Raw genomic sequence first — 12,980 nt, 5'->3', positions numbered from 1 at the left:
CCAATCCTCCTACCAGCATGTTTTTGGGAGGTGGGAGGAAACCAGAGAACCCTGAGGAAACCTATATGGACACAGGAAGAACACAACAGAGCACCCGAGCTCAGGATCCAACCAGAGACCCTGGAGCTGTGAGATGGCAATGCTACCACCACCATGCAACCCTGTATTGCTAAAAAGAGTCAAATAATGGACTAGAAATAAAATGTGTATGAATTAAATGATTATTGAGGATAAATGAAAGAAATTCTTTTTTATATCAGTACAAAGAATTATTTTTCAGTACAAATAAGACAACAAACCGCCTACGCACGATACCAAGGATCCTCAATGTACACTTTATCCAAGCGTGACCGGGTTCTGAAGTGTTTCACAGAAAATGATTTATAGCGAAGTATAGCCATGTGGACATAGAGTCATGTCCATGTTCGATCCTGAGCTGGTGTTACTGTCTATATACGGAATATGAAGTGTCAAGCATTGTTATTCATGTTGCAGCAAATGCCCAAGTGTAGCTAATTAATCCAATGTTACCTGGATTACCCTATCCCCATTAACAATAAATGTTAAAAAATAAAAGCTTGTCAATTAAATAATTTAACAGAGACAATTTGCTTTTGCCTATGAACTTGTGCTTGTCTGTGGCCATGCATGAATGTTTTTACTGAACGTTCTTGAAAATTCTTCTTGACCTATTTCCATGAGTGTATATAGATATGTACCCCTCAGCAAGTATGAGAACAATGGGGCAGATGTTTGACCATTAAGTGTGGGCGGGGTGCAGGGGTGGGCTTGACCAATCAGAGTGTTGCTTTTAAGGGGTGGGAATGTCAGGCCACCTCAAGCCACACAACAGAATAATGTAGCTGAAACACCCTGCTTCCAAAACAATACCCATGCCTTCTTCTATGTGTGTGTGAGTGGGTGGGTGTGTATGGGAGAACACCTTATCATATTTAATTATGTCAGTAACAATAAGAATAAAAATTTGACTCCATGATGCTTGTCATCTCTTGTGTAAATTTGTCAATGGACTGATCCCAATTTAAGGTCAACTATTGTCACAATGCATTCATTTGTACATACCAAGCAAATGTTACCTTTAGAGTATGTGTGTATGTGTGAGTGAGTCAGAGGAATGTGTGTGTCTCTGCCCACTCCCCTTCCTAGAAGTGCTGCCTTTGAGCTTTTGTCCGGAAGCCCACGTGGAAATCGACGCGTGTACAAACATGATCCTGAGACTGAGAGAGTAAGTATAGAGCGCAAGTATTATCATATAGGAAATACAAGAAATGGTTACACAAAAAAGACATGTATCTTCCAACACACACTATGGCTTTTATTAATTGTCAAGAGCACAGTGGTACAATGGGTAGCATTGCTGCCCCACAGCTCCAAGATCCATAGTTTGATCCTGAGCTCAGGTTATTGTCTGAGTCTAGTTTCGCATGGGTTCACATGGGTTTCCGCTGGATTCTCCAGTTACCTCTTTCTGTCCAAAAACATGCAGATTGGCAACGCTATAGTGTCCGTAGGTGTGAATGAGTGTGTGCATGGTGTCCTGGAATGGCAGGGCACACTCTATGTACAAGAATACTAACAAAATATCTAGAGTGGACTCAGAATGTAATCGATTTGAAGTTAATACAAAGCCATTGATGCTGAGCTTGGGTTCTTGTCTGCATGGAGTCTCACGTTCCCCACATGTTCATGTGAATTTCCTCCAGGTTCTCGTTTCCTCCCACGTCCCAAAAACATGCAGGTATGTGGATTGACTAAGATAATATGTGAATGAGTGTGTGAATACTGTATATGGTGCCTTTCGATGAACTAGACCTGTTGTGAATAAGAGTCCTGGAATGATCACAGGACAGTCTTTATGATTACAGCAACAGTTCTTATGTACAAATGTACAGTATCCAGGTGAGATTATCCACTGAAGCAAGGATGAGACGGCTTAACTGTTTTTGGGAAGTGCAAATCTTTCGGGTATCCATGCGGGACCATCCACAACAGCAGGAGGTGAGTCACAAGTGCAGAAGTTGTAGCATAAGAAACAACTGGTAAGTCTCAAGAACAGAGACTCCAAAATTATAGTTTACTAAAAAGTACGTAACTAGTAGAAAGTCTTATGGGTGGATGAGACAAAGATTTACTTTGGAAATCTTGTTCTGGGGGGACATCAGAATGAGACACAATCCATAACTCCACCGCTCAACAATGACATTGATTTTGCTCACTTTAAAAGATTCAGTCGTTTAAACATCCTTGGATTTTAGTTGATGACAAACTTTCAGCAAACTATAAAATATGACCAATAAAGTGCAGAAGCAGCTATCTGTTAAACGTCTCTGTTCAACCAAACCTTTAAAATGGGGGTGGCATGGTGACACACCAGGCGCTTTGCCACTAGACTCAGCAGGTTTGATGTGTGTGTTCGATATGTGGAGGTTCACATGTTCTCCACGTGTCCGTGTGGAGATCCTTCGGGTTCTTCGGTTTCCTCCCATCTCCCAAAAACAGGCCGGTAGACACCTTGGCTACACTAAATTACCCCTAAGTGTTGAATTATTTATTTGACAGCATGGTACTAGTAAAAGTTAAAGTGTTAAAGTTTTATGCCTAGACGCTCCAGTTTCTCATTGTATTCCACTTTCTCCTTTATATAAAAAAGGACTTGATTTTGTGTTAATGCAAATACTCGCTGGTATAAATATTCACCAGAAATATTTTCAGTAATGAAGCTTTATAAAATCTTATTCTCTTTCTAAATGCCTATTTTTACATTCCCTGAGCTAGAATGGTAGAAATGGTAAAATCTTAGATGTATTTATAAGCAACATTGTTTCATTTGCAAGAAATTGCATTAAAAATTTTGAATAATTGAAGCACAGGAAATTTATATGAAACTGAGTAAAATCTTTGAAATCAGTTAAGTTTTGTGTGGTTGGTGTGCATGGTGGCTTAGTGTTTGCCTCGCACATCTGGGGTTGGGGGTTGGGGGTTGGGGGCTCAAATCCCGCCTCCGCCCTGTGCACAGAGTTTGCATGTTCTCCCCGTGCTTTGGGGGTTTCCTCAGTGTACTCTGGTCTCCTCCCCCGGTCCAAAGACATGCATTGTAGGCTGATTGGCATTTCCAAATTGTCCATAGTGTGTGAATGGGTGTGTGAGTGTGTGTGTGATTGTGCCCTGCAATGGGTTGGCACACCATCCAGGGTGTCCCCCTGCCTTGTACCCCGAGTCCCCTGGGATAGGCTCCAGGATACACCGCGACCCTGTGAAGGATAAGTGGTACAGAGAGTGGATGGATGGATGGATGGATGGATGTCCCTACAGCGCTCACCTAACTGGAGAGGGAAAGGAAGTGAATTATCTACAAATACAATTATCTACAATTATCTACAAATGCAATTTCATACAACACTTAAACATTACATCCAGGTCCCAAAAGAAACAGATATCCAAAATGCTAGATTTTTAAGTCATGAACTGAAAGTTGACTTTATCTTTAAAATGAATTTTACATCAAGGTTTTTAGAAACTATCACGTCACACACATGTGCTGCACCTGAGAAAGCGCAAGTGACCAGAGTGCTCGCCTTTGACAAAGGTGTGTGTGAGTTTGTGTGTTCCGTATGTGGATAAGGTGACGGCCCAAAAGGAGGAAATCAAAATCGAGTTAGGTGAGCTACACCCGATGTTACACACCACACACACACACACAATGCTTGATGATGAATGGTTTGCTTATCGCCTCTTGACGCTAACGACTGCTGAGAACAGATTCTTATCAGAAGGCTCTATTTGACAAACAGAAGAAGAAAGTTGGAATCCAAGTCCTGATTTTTTTGTGTATATTTTTACACAAATGCATGATATTACTTACTCATATTAATATTCCTGTTATACTATTATTATGTATTATATTATTATATATGTTTCTTTGTGTCAAGAACATTAACAAAGCCAACCTCACATATGAAGTGGTTCAACTTTCTTTTATTGAAAGACTCACAGGTCATATAAACTTTAAGCAGAAGTAAATATGGATAAATGAAAAAAATTTATATACACACACACTATATATTTATATAATATATATATATAAAATATTAGTCAGAGGGATTTGGCCTCAGGATCTCTACACATAAAGACAGACATGTTATTACTGTAGCTAAATAATGTTACACCTAACTCTAACCCCTAACACAAAACCTATTCTTCGCACACCAAAGAAATCTTTAGATTTTTTTTTTTAGTTTTTCCATATAAAAGCTGTTTTTGTAAGAAAAAAAAAAAAAACACTTTCTTGTAGGAAGGTTAACTCAATGTCCCCACGAGGTCAGGTATTTCTATTTCTGTTGTAACTGAGGTGTGCACACAAGGCTATACACACACACACACACACACACACACACACACACTTGTTGCTATAACTACACCTAAACCTAACCATAACTTTAACCTGAGTAACATTTTAGCTTTTTTTTAGGTTGCTTTTTTAAATAAAATCTGTAGTTCTTGTATAAAAAAAAAACCCACAAAAAGCAAACAAACAAACAAAAAAACAAGGCAGTTTACTTCATGGGGAAAAGCTAAATGTCCCCAGAAGGTCAAAATAGTCAGATAAATCCATGTAGGGACATTTGTTGTAGGGACACACACACACACACACACACTTGTTGCTATAACTACACCTTAACCTAACCATAACCTTAACCTCAGTAACATTTCAGCTTTTTTTTTTTTTTTTAAATAAAAGCTGTATTTCTCCAAGGTCAAAATACTTAGATATTCCTTGTAGGGACATTTGGCCCCCAACAATATATAAACACACACACACACACACACACACACACCGCGCGCGCGCTCAGCAGTCTCTACTCTCCACTATACTGAACAGCAAGTTGCAGATGCTCGCCCACGCGTTTCCGCACTTTTCTTGCGCGAGCTGTCGATGGTCGGGGGTGCACTCTGTTGTGGGCGTGTCCTTTGGAAGTCCCGCCCTCACCGCGGGCGTCGTCATGGTGATTTCCTTCATCGGGTTGACGAGCCTGAAGTGAGCGCCAACAGGCCCGCTTTTGCACATGCGCGCTTGGATGGTCTCGCGAGCGTCTCTGCACAGGTGCAGCTTGTGCTGCTTGAGCGCGCGAGAGATCTGCCTCCAGAAGGCGTCGGGTTTGGACACGAAGCGCGCGCAGAGCGCGGGCTCGGCCGTGTACTCACACGTGTAGCCGCGGCGAGGCTTCCCCTTCTTCATCACGACACACGTGACTTTCAGCGTGTACTGCTGCTCTCCGCTTACCGTCCACGTGCAGCTCTCTCTGGCTCGTCCAGAGAATTTTCCCTTGAAGGCGACTCCGTTTTCTGCTTCATCTTTCTTTCCTTCCCTCCCTTTCTCACGACCCTCCGAGTCGCGCGGCGCGAGCCAGCCGAGCAGCAGAAACATCGCGAGATTTCCGCACAGCCGCATCTTTTCTCCGAGAGTTCTGAGTAGCCAACATTTAAAAAAATAATTAGTTTATATTTTGTGCAAATCTTTATGAGGACCTCTATAACCGCTTTCTACGCTCTTAATTACTTTTCACTAACTGAGTTTAATACACATGAGGTCCTTTAGTATAGCACTTACCGGTGAGAGTCAGGTGATGCACGCAGCGGTTGGTGAGCCGTTAGCGCGCGCGCGACAGGTTATATACTCTCCGTGACACACCCACGTCCCGCGCGCCCGTCCGTGACGTCACAGCGGGGGGAAAAAAGATCACAAGATCCTTCTTCACTCAGACTTTCAGTCAAAACTTTCCCTCAAAGACATTATTTAAGAAAAACAGACAGAAAACTCCTCATATTATCATCATCAAAATTTTAGGGACTTGTAAGTTTTCGTATTTCCTCCATACACGTGAAAGAAAGCAAAGGTTGACATTTATTGAATTAAATTTGTGCCATAAGTATTGAATGTAACTTTTCAAGAAACGAACACAAATATACAAAGCAGAAAAACAGTCTGAAACTGAAAACAATGAACTTAGTAGCAAACATTTAACATGGTCTTCAAATAAACAGCGTTTTAACAACAGTTTTCTAAGCTTCCTTTTCGCTAATCATGGTTTATGAATGCGCTGCCAGAGTTTTCATTTACGCTTTCAAAGTTTTCATTTACGCATTCAAAGTTTTTGTTTACGCTTTCAAAGTTTTTGTTTACACTTTCAAAGTTTTCGTCTTCACTTTCAAAGTTTTCGTCTTCACTTTCAAAGTTTTTGTTTACGCATTCAAAGTTTTTGTTTACGCATTCAAAGTTTTTGTTTACGCTTTCAAAGTTTTCGTATACGCTTTCAAAGTTTTTGTTTACGCTTTCAAAGTTTTCGTCTTCACTTTCAAAGTTTTTGTTCACACTTTCAAAGTTTTTGTTTACGCATTCAAAGTTTTTGTTTACGCTTTCAAAGTTTTCGTATACGCTTTCAAAGTTTTTGTTTACGCTTTCAAAGTTTTTGTTTACACTTTCAAAGTTTTTGTTTACGCTTTCAAAGTTTTCATTTACTCTTTCGAAGTTTTCGTCTTCACTTTCAAAGTTTTCGTTTACGCATTCAAAGTTTTTGTTTACACTTTCAAAGTTTTTGTTTACGCATTCAAAGTTTTTGTTTACGCTTTCAAAGTTTTTGTTTACACTTTCAAAGTTTTTGTTTACACTTTCAAAGTTTTTGTTTACCCTTTCAAAGTTTTCGTTTACGCATTCAAAGTTTTCGCTTACACTTTCAAAGTTTTCGTATACGCTTTCAAAGTTTTCGTATACGCTTTCAAAGTTTTTGTTTACACATTCCAAGGTTTTGTTTACGCTTTCAAAGTTTTCGTATACGCATTCAAAGTTTTTGTTTACCCTTTCGAAGTTTTTGTTTACATATTCAAAGTTTTTGTTTACGCTTTCAAAGTTTTCGTTTACACTTTCAAAGTTTTTGTTTACGCATTCAAAGTTTTTGTTTACGCTTTCAAAGTTTTTGTTTACACTTTCAAAGTTTTTGTTTACGCATTCAAAGTTTTCGTTTACGCTTTGCGAGTTTACTTTCGCAAGTCTGGCACAAACCTCGTGTGGGCGGGGCTTAACAGCGACTTACTCTCATTGGCTAGAATTTTGGAGCGCGTTCTGGATGCGGTTCTCTGTATAATTATAATGTTTGTACTTTGTAGAGGAAATTACTTACTTGCTTCCTTATTTAGTTAGTATATTAACTTAATATTAGTATATTGACTACCCATACCTTAATATTTGAGGTTTAGGTAGTCTCATACGACTGTTTTTTCGAGATGAGATCTCAGGAGCGGCGTGGAGCGGCATTGTCGTCATCATCCTCCTCCTCAGCTGGACCCTCGAGCTGTCGATCCAAATCTCATTCTGTTCAGTTTCGGATTGTTTTTCTTTTCTCATATTGTATATTTTGTTCATTTCTTGAAAAGTTACGTTCAATACTTTTGTCACATATTTAATTCCATAGACATTATCAGGGATTTAATAAATCCACATTTTGTTTGTCTGAAGATCAAAATCAGTTGTCCATGGAAAAGGTCAGTAACAACATTTACAAATGACTTGTATTGTAGACATGTATTAAAATGTCCCAGTTTACACTATACAATTTATAATGTGTGTGTGAAAAAGAGAGAGAAGAAAGAGAAAATGATTCCATTTTCCAGTTCTTCCAGCTCTTCTGATTCAGGTGAGTGAGATAGAGAGAGAGAGAGTTTTCTGTGTGTTTCAACTCCCCCACCATTCAAAGCAAACAAACCATCACATCATTATATTATGTGTAATAATTTCGCAGTTATGAAGTACACACACACACACACACACACACACCATCTGGGACATATCTGCATCTGAATCCACTCTTGTAGTATGGTTGTATCCTTGTATGTATACTAAAAAGTGCTCTTCAAAGGTTCTTTAATGGTTTATTGGATATGAAATAGGTTCCTAAAAGGTTCTACTTGGAACCCTTTCTGATAGGAACCCTTTCTGATTTGTTGTCGGGTTTCTACATAGATAGACAAATGAAGAACGCTTAAGAGTGAGAGTAAAACATGGTGCACACCCTACACTGGGTTAACATGCTCTAACAAAATGGATGTGGTCGGTCAGATTTAAGAAAAAATGGCACTGATGGGAACTATAACTATAGTAATAATTATCACTATTAGAACATGTGCAGTAGAATAATGCAGCAGTAATTTGGCTGAACACCAGTGACCAGGGTTCGATCCTCAGTTCAGGTGAAAGCGCAGAGTTCAGTTTTATTCAGGGCTTTGAAAATACATGATCAAACCATGTCAGATGTACAAAAACAAATTGTGTTAATGTAACTCAGTTCAGTTACGTGGAACTGATAAATTTTTTTTTTTCAGTGTAACTGGATTCATTTACCTTTATTGTAGATGAATATGCAGATGTGGTAAAAGTACCCAAATTCTCAAATAACACTGCAATATTCATCTCTTAATTTTATTAAAGTGTGTAAAAGTAAAAGTACAAGAAAGAAAAAGACAAAAGATAAAGATCTCTGCCTGAAATCGCACTAATTTTAGTTAGTGAGTTAGTTGGTTAGATGTAGAACACTTAATTAGTGCCTCTTTCAAAAAAGAACCAAGGACTGTGGGAAAACACTAGCAAATGTCTAACTGACAACAGCTAGCATGATAGCTAGCATTAGAATAACTCTGATGATGCTAGCTGAATGCTAACAGCTAGCTGTCACAATACAAACTGCCTCGATAGCACAATGTGTATGTAGCAACAGATAGATTACAGTGATGGGTATTAGGTCTCATTCTCACGGTCACATCTCAAAAGTGTTACAAGAAAGAAAATTTCAAGTAAAATACAGATATTTAAAAATCAATAACTAAGTAATTGTACTTTTTTTTGAGATTGCTGTAGGGTTCAGTATGTCCACATGTCTACTCATTCTACATTACATTGTAAACTGTTTCATTTAAAAATGCATAAAATACATTTTTACATCCAAACTCAGTTCATGTAGAGTTCATGTGAAGTTTAAAAGTGGACAGTAAAAGTTTGTAGGCCAATTTAAAAGGGGTCTGGAGGACAGGCTGGGATCAGCTGTCCTGTTAGAGACCTTTAATATTATACATAAGGTCCATGGCTCTTAAAGACGGGTCTGGGATTTCCCAGGGGTCCGTGACGTATATCCAACGGGTCCATGACTATATTGCTTTTTAAAAATCACACAATGGCTCTGGAGATTACTATCAACTAGTATCAAAGATATTGTGATTATTTGATATGACTGTATTTGACATGCACCTTTTCAGTCACTTGTTACAGATGCGTAGGTGAAGTGGGGTGAATAATATCAGCCCAAATGGAGATAAATCTACGGGGCATGTCACTTTGTGCAATGACCTGACATGATTGTCATTGATAGGCTGCATGAATCTACAGTCTGGGCTAGAAAGAACTCAGCCCCAGGCTCTCTTCTTCACAACATTCTGTGTATATTTCTTACAACCGTTGGTGATGCTGTTGCGTTTGGTTTGTCAAAAGTCCAAAATAATCTACTTTTAAGACATTTGCTAGCTAGGTTGGCTATTTTAGATGGCTGACTTGTGATGCCAAAAGGCGAGATCACCTGGAAGAGTCTGTAACACTCAGGACTCAGAGGGATCCGAGGTTTATTAGTACAATGATCAAAATCCAGAATCCAATCCAAACACAGTCCAAGGTCATCCACAGAAAATACAAACGGAATACAAATCCTAGGGGCAGATGCACAATGTAGTCAAATGTAAGGGTTAGCATATACAAAGGCAAGGTATTACCACAGTCGGGGCAGATTCAAAACAGAGGAACCGAACCAGAGATCATACACAGAATATTAGTCAGAGGTAACACGGCTCAGAACTTGAAAGCAGATCAGTTGGCAAGGCTTCGCACCTGGCCTAGTGTTCATATGTGGAAATGGTATTGACAAGCACGGAAGAGTGTTCAAACTCAGAGGAGGGTGCCCTCTGGTGGCTTGGCAGAGAAACATTGCTGACCAACATTACAGATTTCTTTCATGTTCTTCACATCTTCTTTCACATTCCCACTGCCCCATGTTTCCCTGATAAACCAATTCCTCCCCTACCCCATACAACAGCATTTAACTATTTAATATAAGGGTGTAAATAATAATGAATGAAATATTTATTCAACTTTATTCTATGGTGGCTCTTTTATGCTACAGAAATGTAGGAGTGTACAGCATGTACAGTGAGCATCTTCTGCCACCTACTGGATATAGTGCAGTAATAGAACAATAACAATTATTGTTATTAACAGTGCAATTTTTTTTGGGACAAATGCACATAGATTATTAATTATGTACTGTATTGTATGGATTGGCTTATATTTTAACCTACATTTTAATACTATGGGTGAGATTAACCTCTGGTATGCATTAGTTTTGTTTTGTGCAGAAAACATGGATTCATGACATCTTCAAAAAAAAAAATTAAGCGATGTGTCGCGATGTACATTTTAATTTCAACTGGAATTTCTTAAACATCTAAAAGTAATTTGTGTTTTTGTGTAATATATTCTTGTTTAATAAATACGAATTAAGGGAGATGTCTTAAGGGAGTAGTCTTATTTTGCTAGCTAGTGAAATACAAATACTTTGTAGTGGATTCACACTTTTAGAGCTTTGCGTACATGTAATAATAAATGTGATTTGGTAAAATTGTAGGCCTCTTTGGCTTTATAAATGTTACTGCCAAGTGATAATAATAATAATAATAATAATAATAAGAGGAAGAAGAATGCAGTTCATAATTAGTAACACATTTCATTCTAAAAAAAATTCCCAATATAAAAAGTTTAAAACATAAAAAAAATCACACTTTTGAGAAGATCAGTGTAGATTTATTACAAATTTACATCATTTTCTTTTCCAATATAAAAAAAAGTAAGAAAAGATTAGAGGTTTCGTAACAATTTACTGTAGATATATAAACAGGTGTAGATCTCTATCATATATCATAGCAGTACAGTAATTTCTGCTTCATGGCCATCTTCTTCTGCTTGTCATTTTATTGCACGCTGCATCCAAATTTGATCCAAAAGTCCCCTAAACTGCAGTGGATCTAGATAAACACAGCGGAAAGAGAGTGTAAAAATTATTGTATTATTTTCAACATAAACGTTTTCCAAAAAAATTCATTTATTTCATTCATTCATCGTTAGGAACTGATCTACTCTGTAGATCTACTCTGTACTTAATAAATTGCTTATTAATTTACGTCAGAACAATTTTATTTTCCAATATAAAAAACATCCATGAGGGAAAGTGTGCAATACAGGAACCCTGTGCAAGTCCATTACACTCCATTACAGTGTTTTCTATAGGTAATTGAATGACTGTCACACAATCTAGCCTCTTAGAAGCCTTTTAAGTATGACCATTACATATATTATTATTATTAGTAGTAGTAGTAGTAGTAGTATTGTTGTTGTTGAAGTGGTGTCAAGATAGTCTAGTCTTCTACAGCTAAAGAATTTATATTGTATTCCTGCAGTGCAGTTTGTGTTAAATTTATAAAACACAGGACTAATCACTACAGTCACATCAACTTATTTAACTTTTCTAATCATATCTAATCTTAAACTGTTTTTATACTACTGTACTCAAAGATGTAAATTCACTGATCATTAAATACTGTATATTGACCCATTAAATGGATTGTGCAATGCTGGGATACTAGTTTGGGTCTAGTTAATAGATTAGGCTAGCAGTGTCTGCTTTAATGTTACTTTTGCAAGTAAATCTAATATTATTGATAAGTAAGTTATTGGAAAAGTATAACATGTACATAAAATAATATTATAAAAAGTTTAAGTTGGCTCATATTCCTGTTTTTTTATATGGTGAAATCCTTAATTTTTTTTTTTTAATGTATAAATTGTTAATCAGCGGTATTATATTAATGGCAGTTTCTTACCTGCATGTGAAAGCTCCTTATCACTGGAACCAGCTGATGAAGAAGGAACAGACACCCTGCATGCTCTTCCAACAGTGCTCCTCTGCCACTTTGTCTGCCCAATTGTTGGGTGTCTCTGTGGGGCTCTGTGTGGTGGTTTTAACAGGTTTCTGAGGCTGAATAGGTTTGAGAGCAGGATTCTTAACCAGTTTGGAGCCTTCTTTTGCAGGCTGCTGTGGCTTCGGCGACTTGGGCGTAGGGCCAGCCTTGCCAGGCTGCTGCTGTTTCGGAATTTTGGGCCAGGATGCGTGGAAGACCATCTGTGCTTCATCTGTTGCAGAGCGGCACATGAGGGCTTTATATGCGCGGAGGCCCTGGCAGGAATTCTGTAATTTGCGCATCTCCCACATGATCTGGGTAAAATAGCGGCGTGGGTTGTTGCTGTAGGCCCGGCACAGGTTTGGCTTGCCCAGGTAATCACACCAATACGACTTGCCCTTGCTTTTACAGGAAACGCGCAGTTTTGTGAAGTTCCGGTGGCTCGATACGACCATTACACAATCGTCTTTGGCTTTGTTGCTGAAACGGATTGGCTCGGTCCTTCCAGTTCCATCATTGCCAGTTATTTCACCTGGATTGCTGTGAATGCTGTTACCCTGATTGCTACTCTGAGCCTGAGTGATTATGGCCCAAATGCAGCACGCTAGCAGGAGAGCAACTTGGAACGTGGCTCTCATGATGGGTGGAGGGCTGGATAAAGTACTCGAAAGAAGCGTTCACAGTGAGGAAGGTACTGGAAATGTAAGCAGGGTTTATAAGCACTTTACCTACAAAGAGGCCTTTGAGTCATGTGGAGCTTGGATCTCCGCCCCACCTCTGTGTTCAAGAACTGATTTTTTAATGTAGTCTGTTTTGGTGTGTGGCAGGACGTGTGTATTAGATGAGGTTGAGCTGCTGAAAAAGTGTTTTAGTTACATGTGTCACTGTTTGTTTGAAGGGGGCAGGGTGCAGTT

General features: G+C 38.6%; 2 protein-coding genes across 2 annotated transcripts; both read right to left on the bottom strand.

Annotated features, from left to right (window-relative positions):
• Positions 1–3,976: 3,976 nt before the first annotated feature.
• Positions 3,977–5,703, bottom strand: fgfbp1b (fibroblast growth factor binding protein 1b). Its single transcript, XM_026943193.3, has 2 exons — positions 5,630–5,703; positions 3,977–5,486 (listed from the first exon to the last, which is right to left on the bottom strand). The coding sequence occupies exon 2, from the start codon at positions 5,468–5,470 to the stop codon at positions 4,868–4,870; it is 603 nt and encodes a 200-aa protein (XP_026798994.2). The 5' UTR covers positions 5,471–5,486; positions 5,630–5,703; the 3' UTR covers positions 3,977–4,867.
• Positions 5,704–9,411: 3,708 nt separating this feature from the next.
• fgfbp2b (fibroblast growth factor binding protein 2b) lies at positions 9,412–12,752 on the bottom strand. Its single transcript, XM_026942898.3, has 2 exons — positions 11,989–12,752; positions 9,412–11,133 (listed from the first exon to the last, which is right to left on the bottom strand). The coding sequence occupies exon 1, from the start codon at positions 12,702–12,704 to the stop codon at positions 12,009–12,011; it is 696 nt and encodes a 231-aa protein (XP_026798699.1). The 5' UTR covers positions 12,705–12,752; the 3' UTR covers positions 9,412–11,133; positions 11,989–12,008.
• Positions 12,753–12,980: the final 228 nt, after the last annotated feature.

The sequence above is a fragment of the Pangasianodon hypophthalmus genome, chromosome 28 (assembly GCF_027358585.1).
Source record: "Pangasianodon hypophthalmus isolate fPanHyp1 chromosome 28, fPanHyp1.pri, whole genome shotgun sequence".
NCBI classification, from domain to species: Eukaryota; Metazoa; Chordata; class Actinopteri; order Siluriformes; family Pangasiidae; genus Pangasianodon; species Pangasianodon hypophthalmus.
The sequence above is the reverse complement of the archived record's forward strand: the minus strand, read 5'-3'. Positions and strand labels throughout refer to the sequence as shown.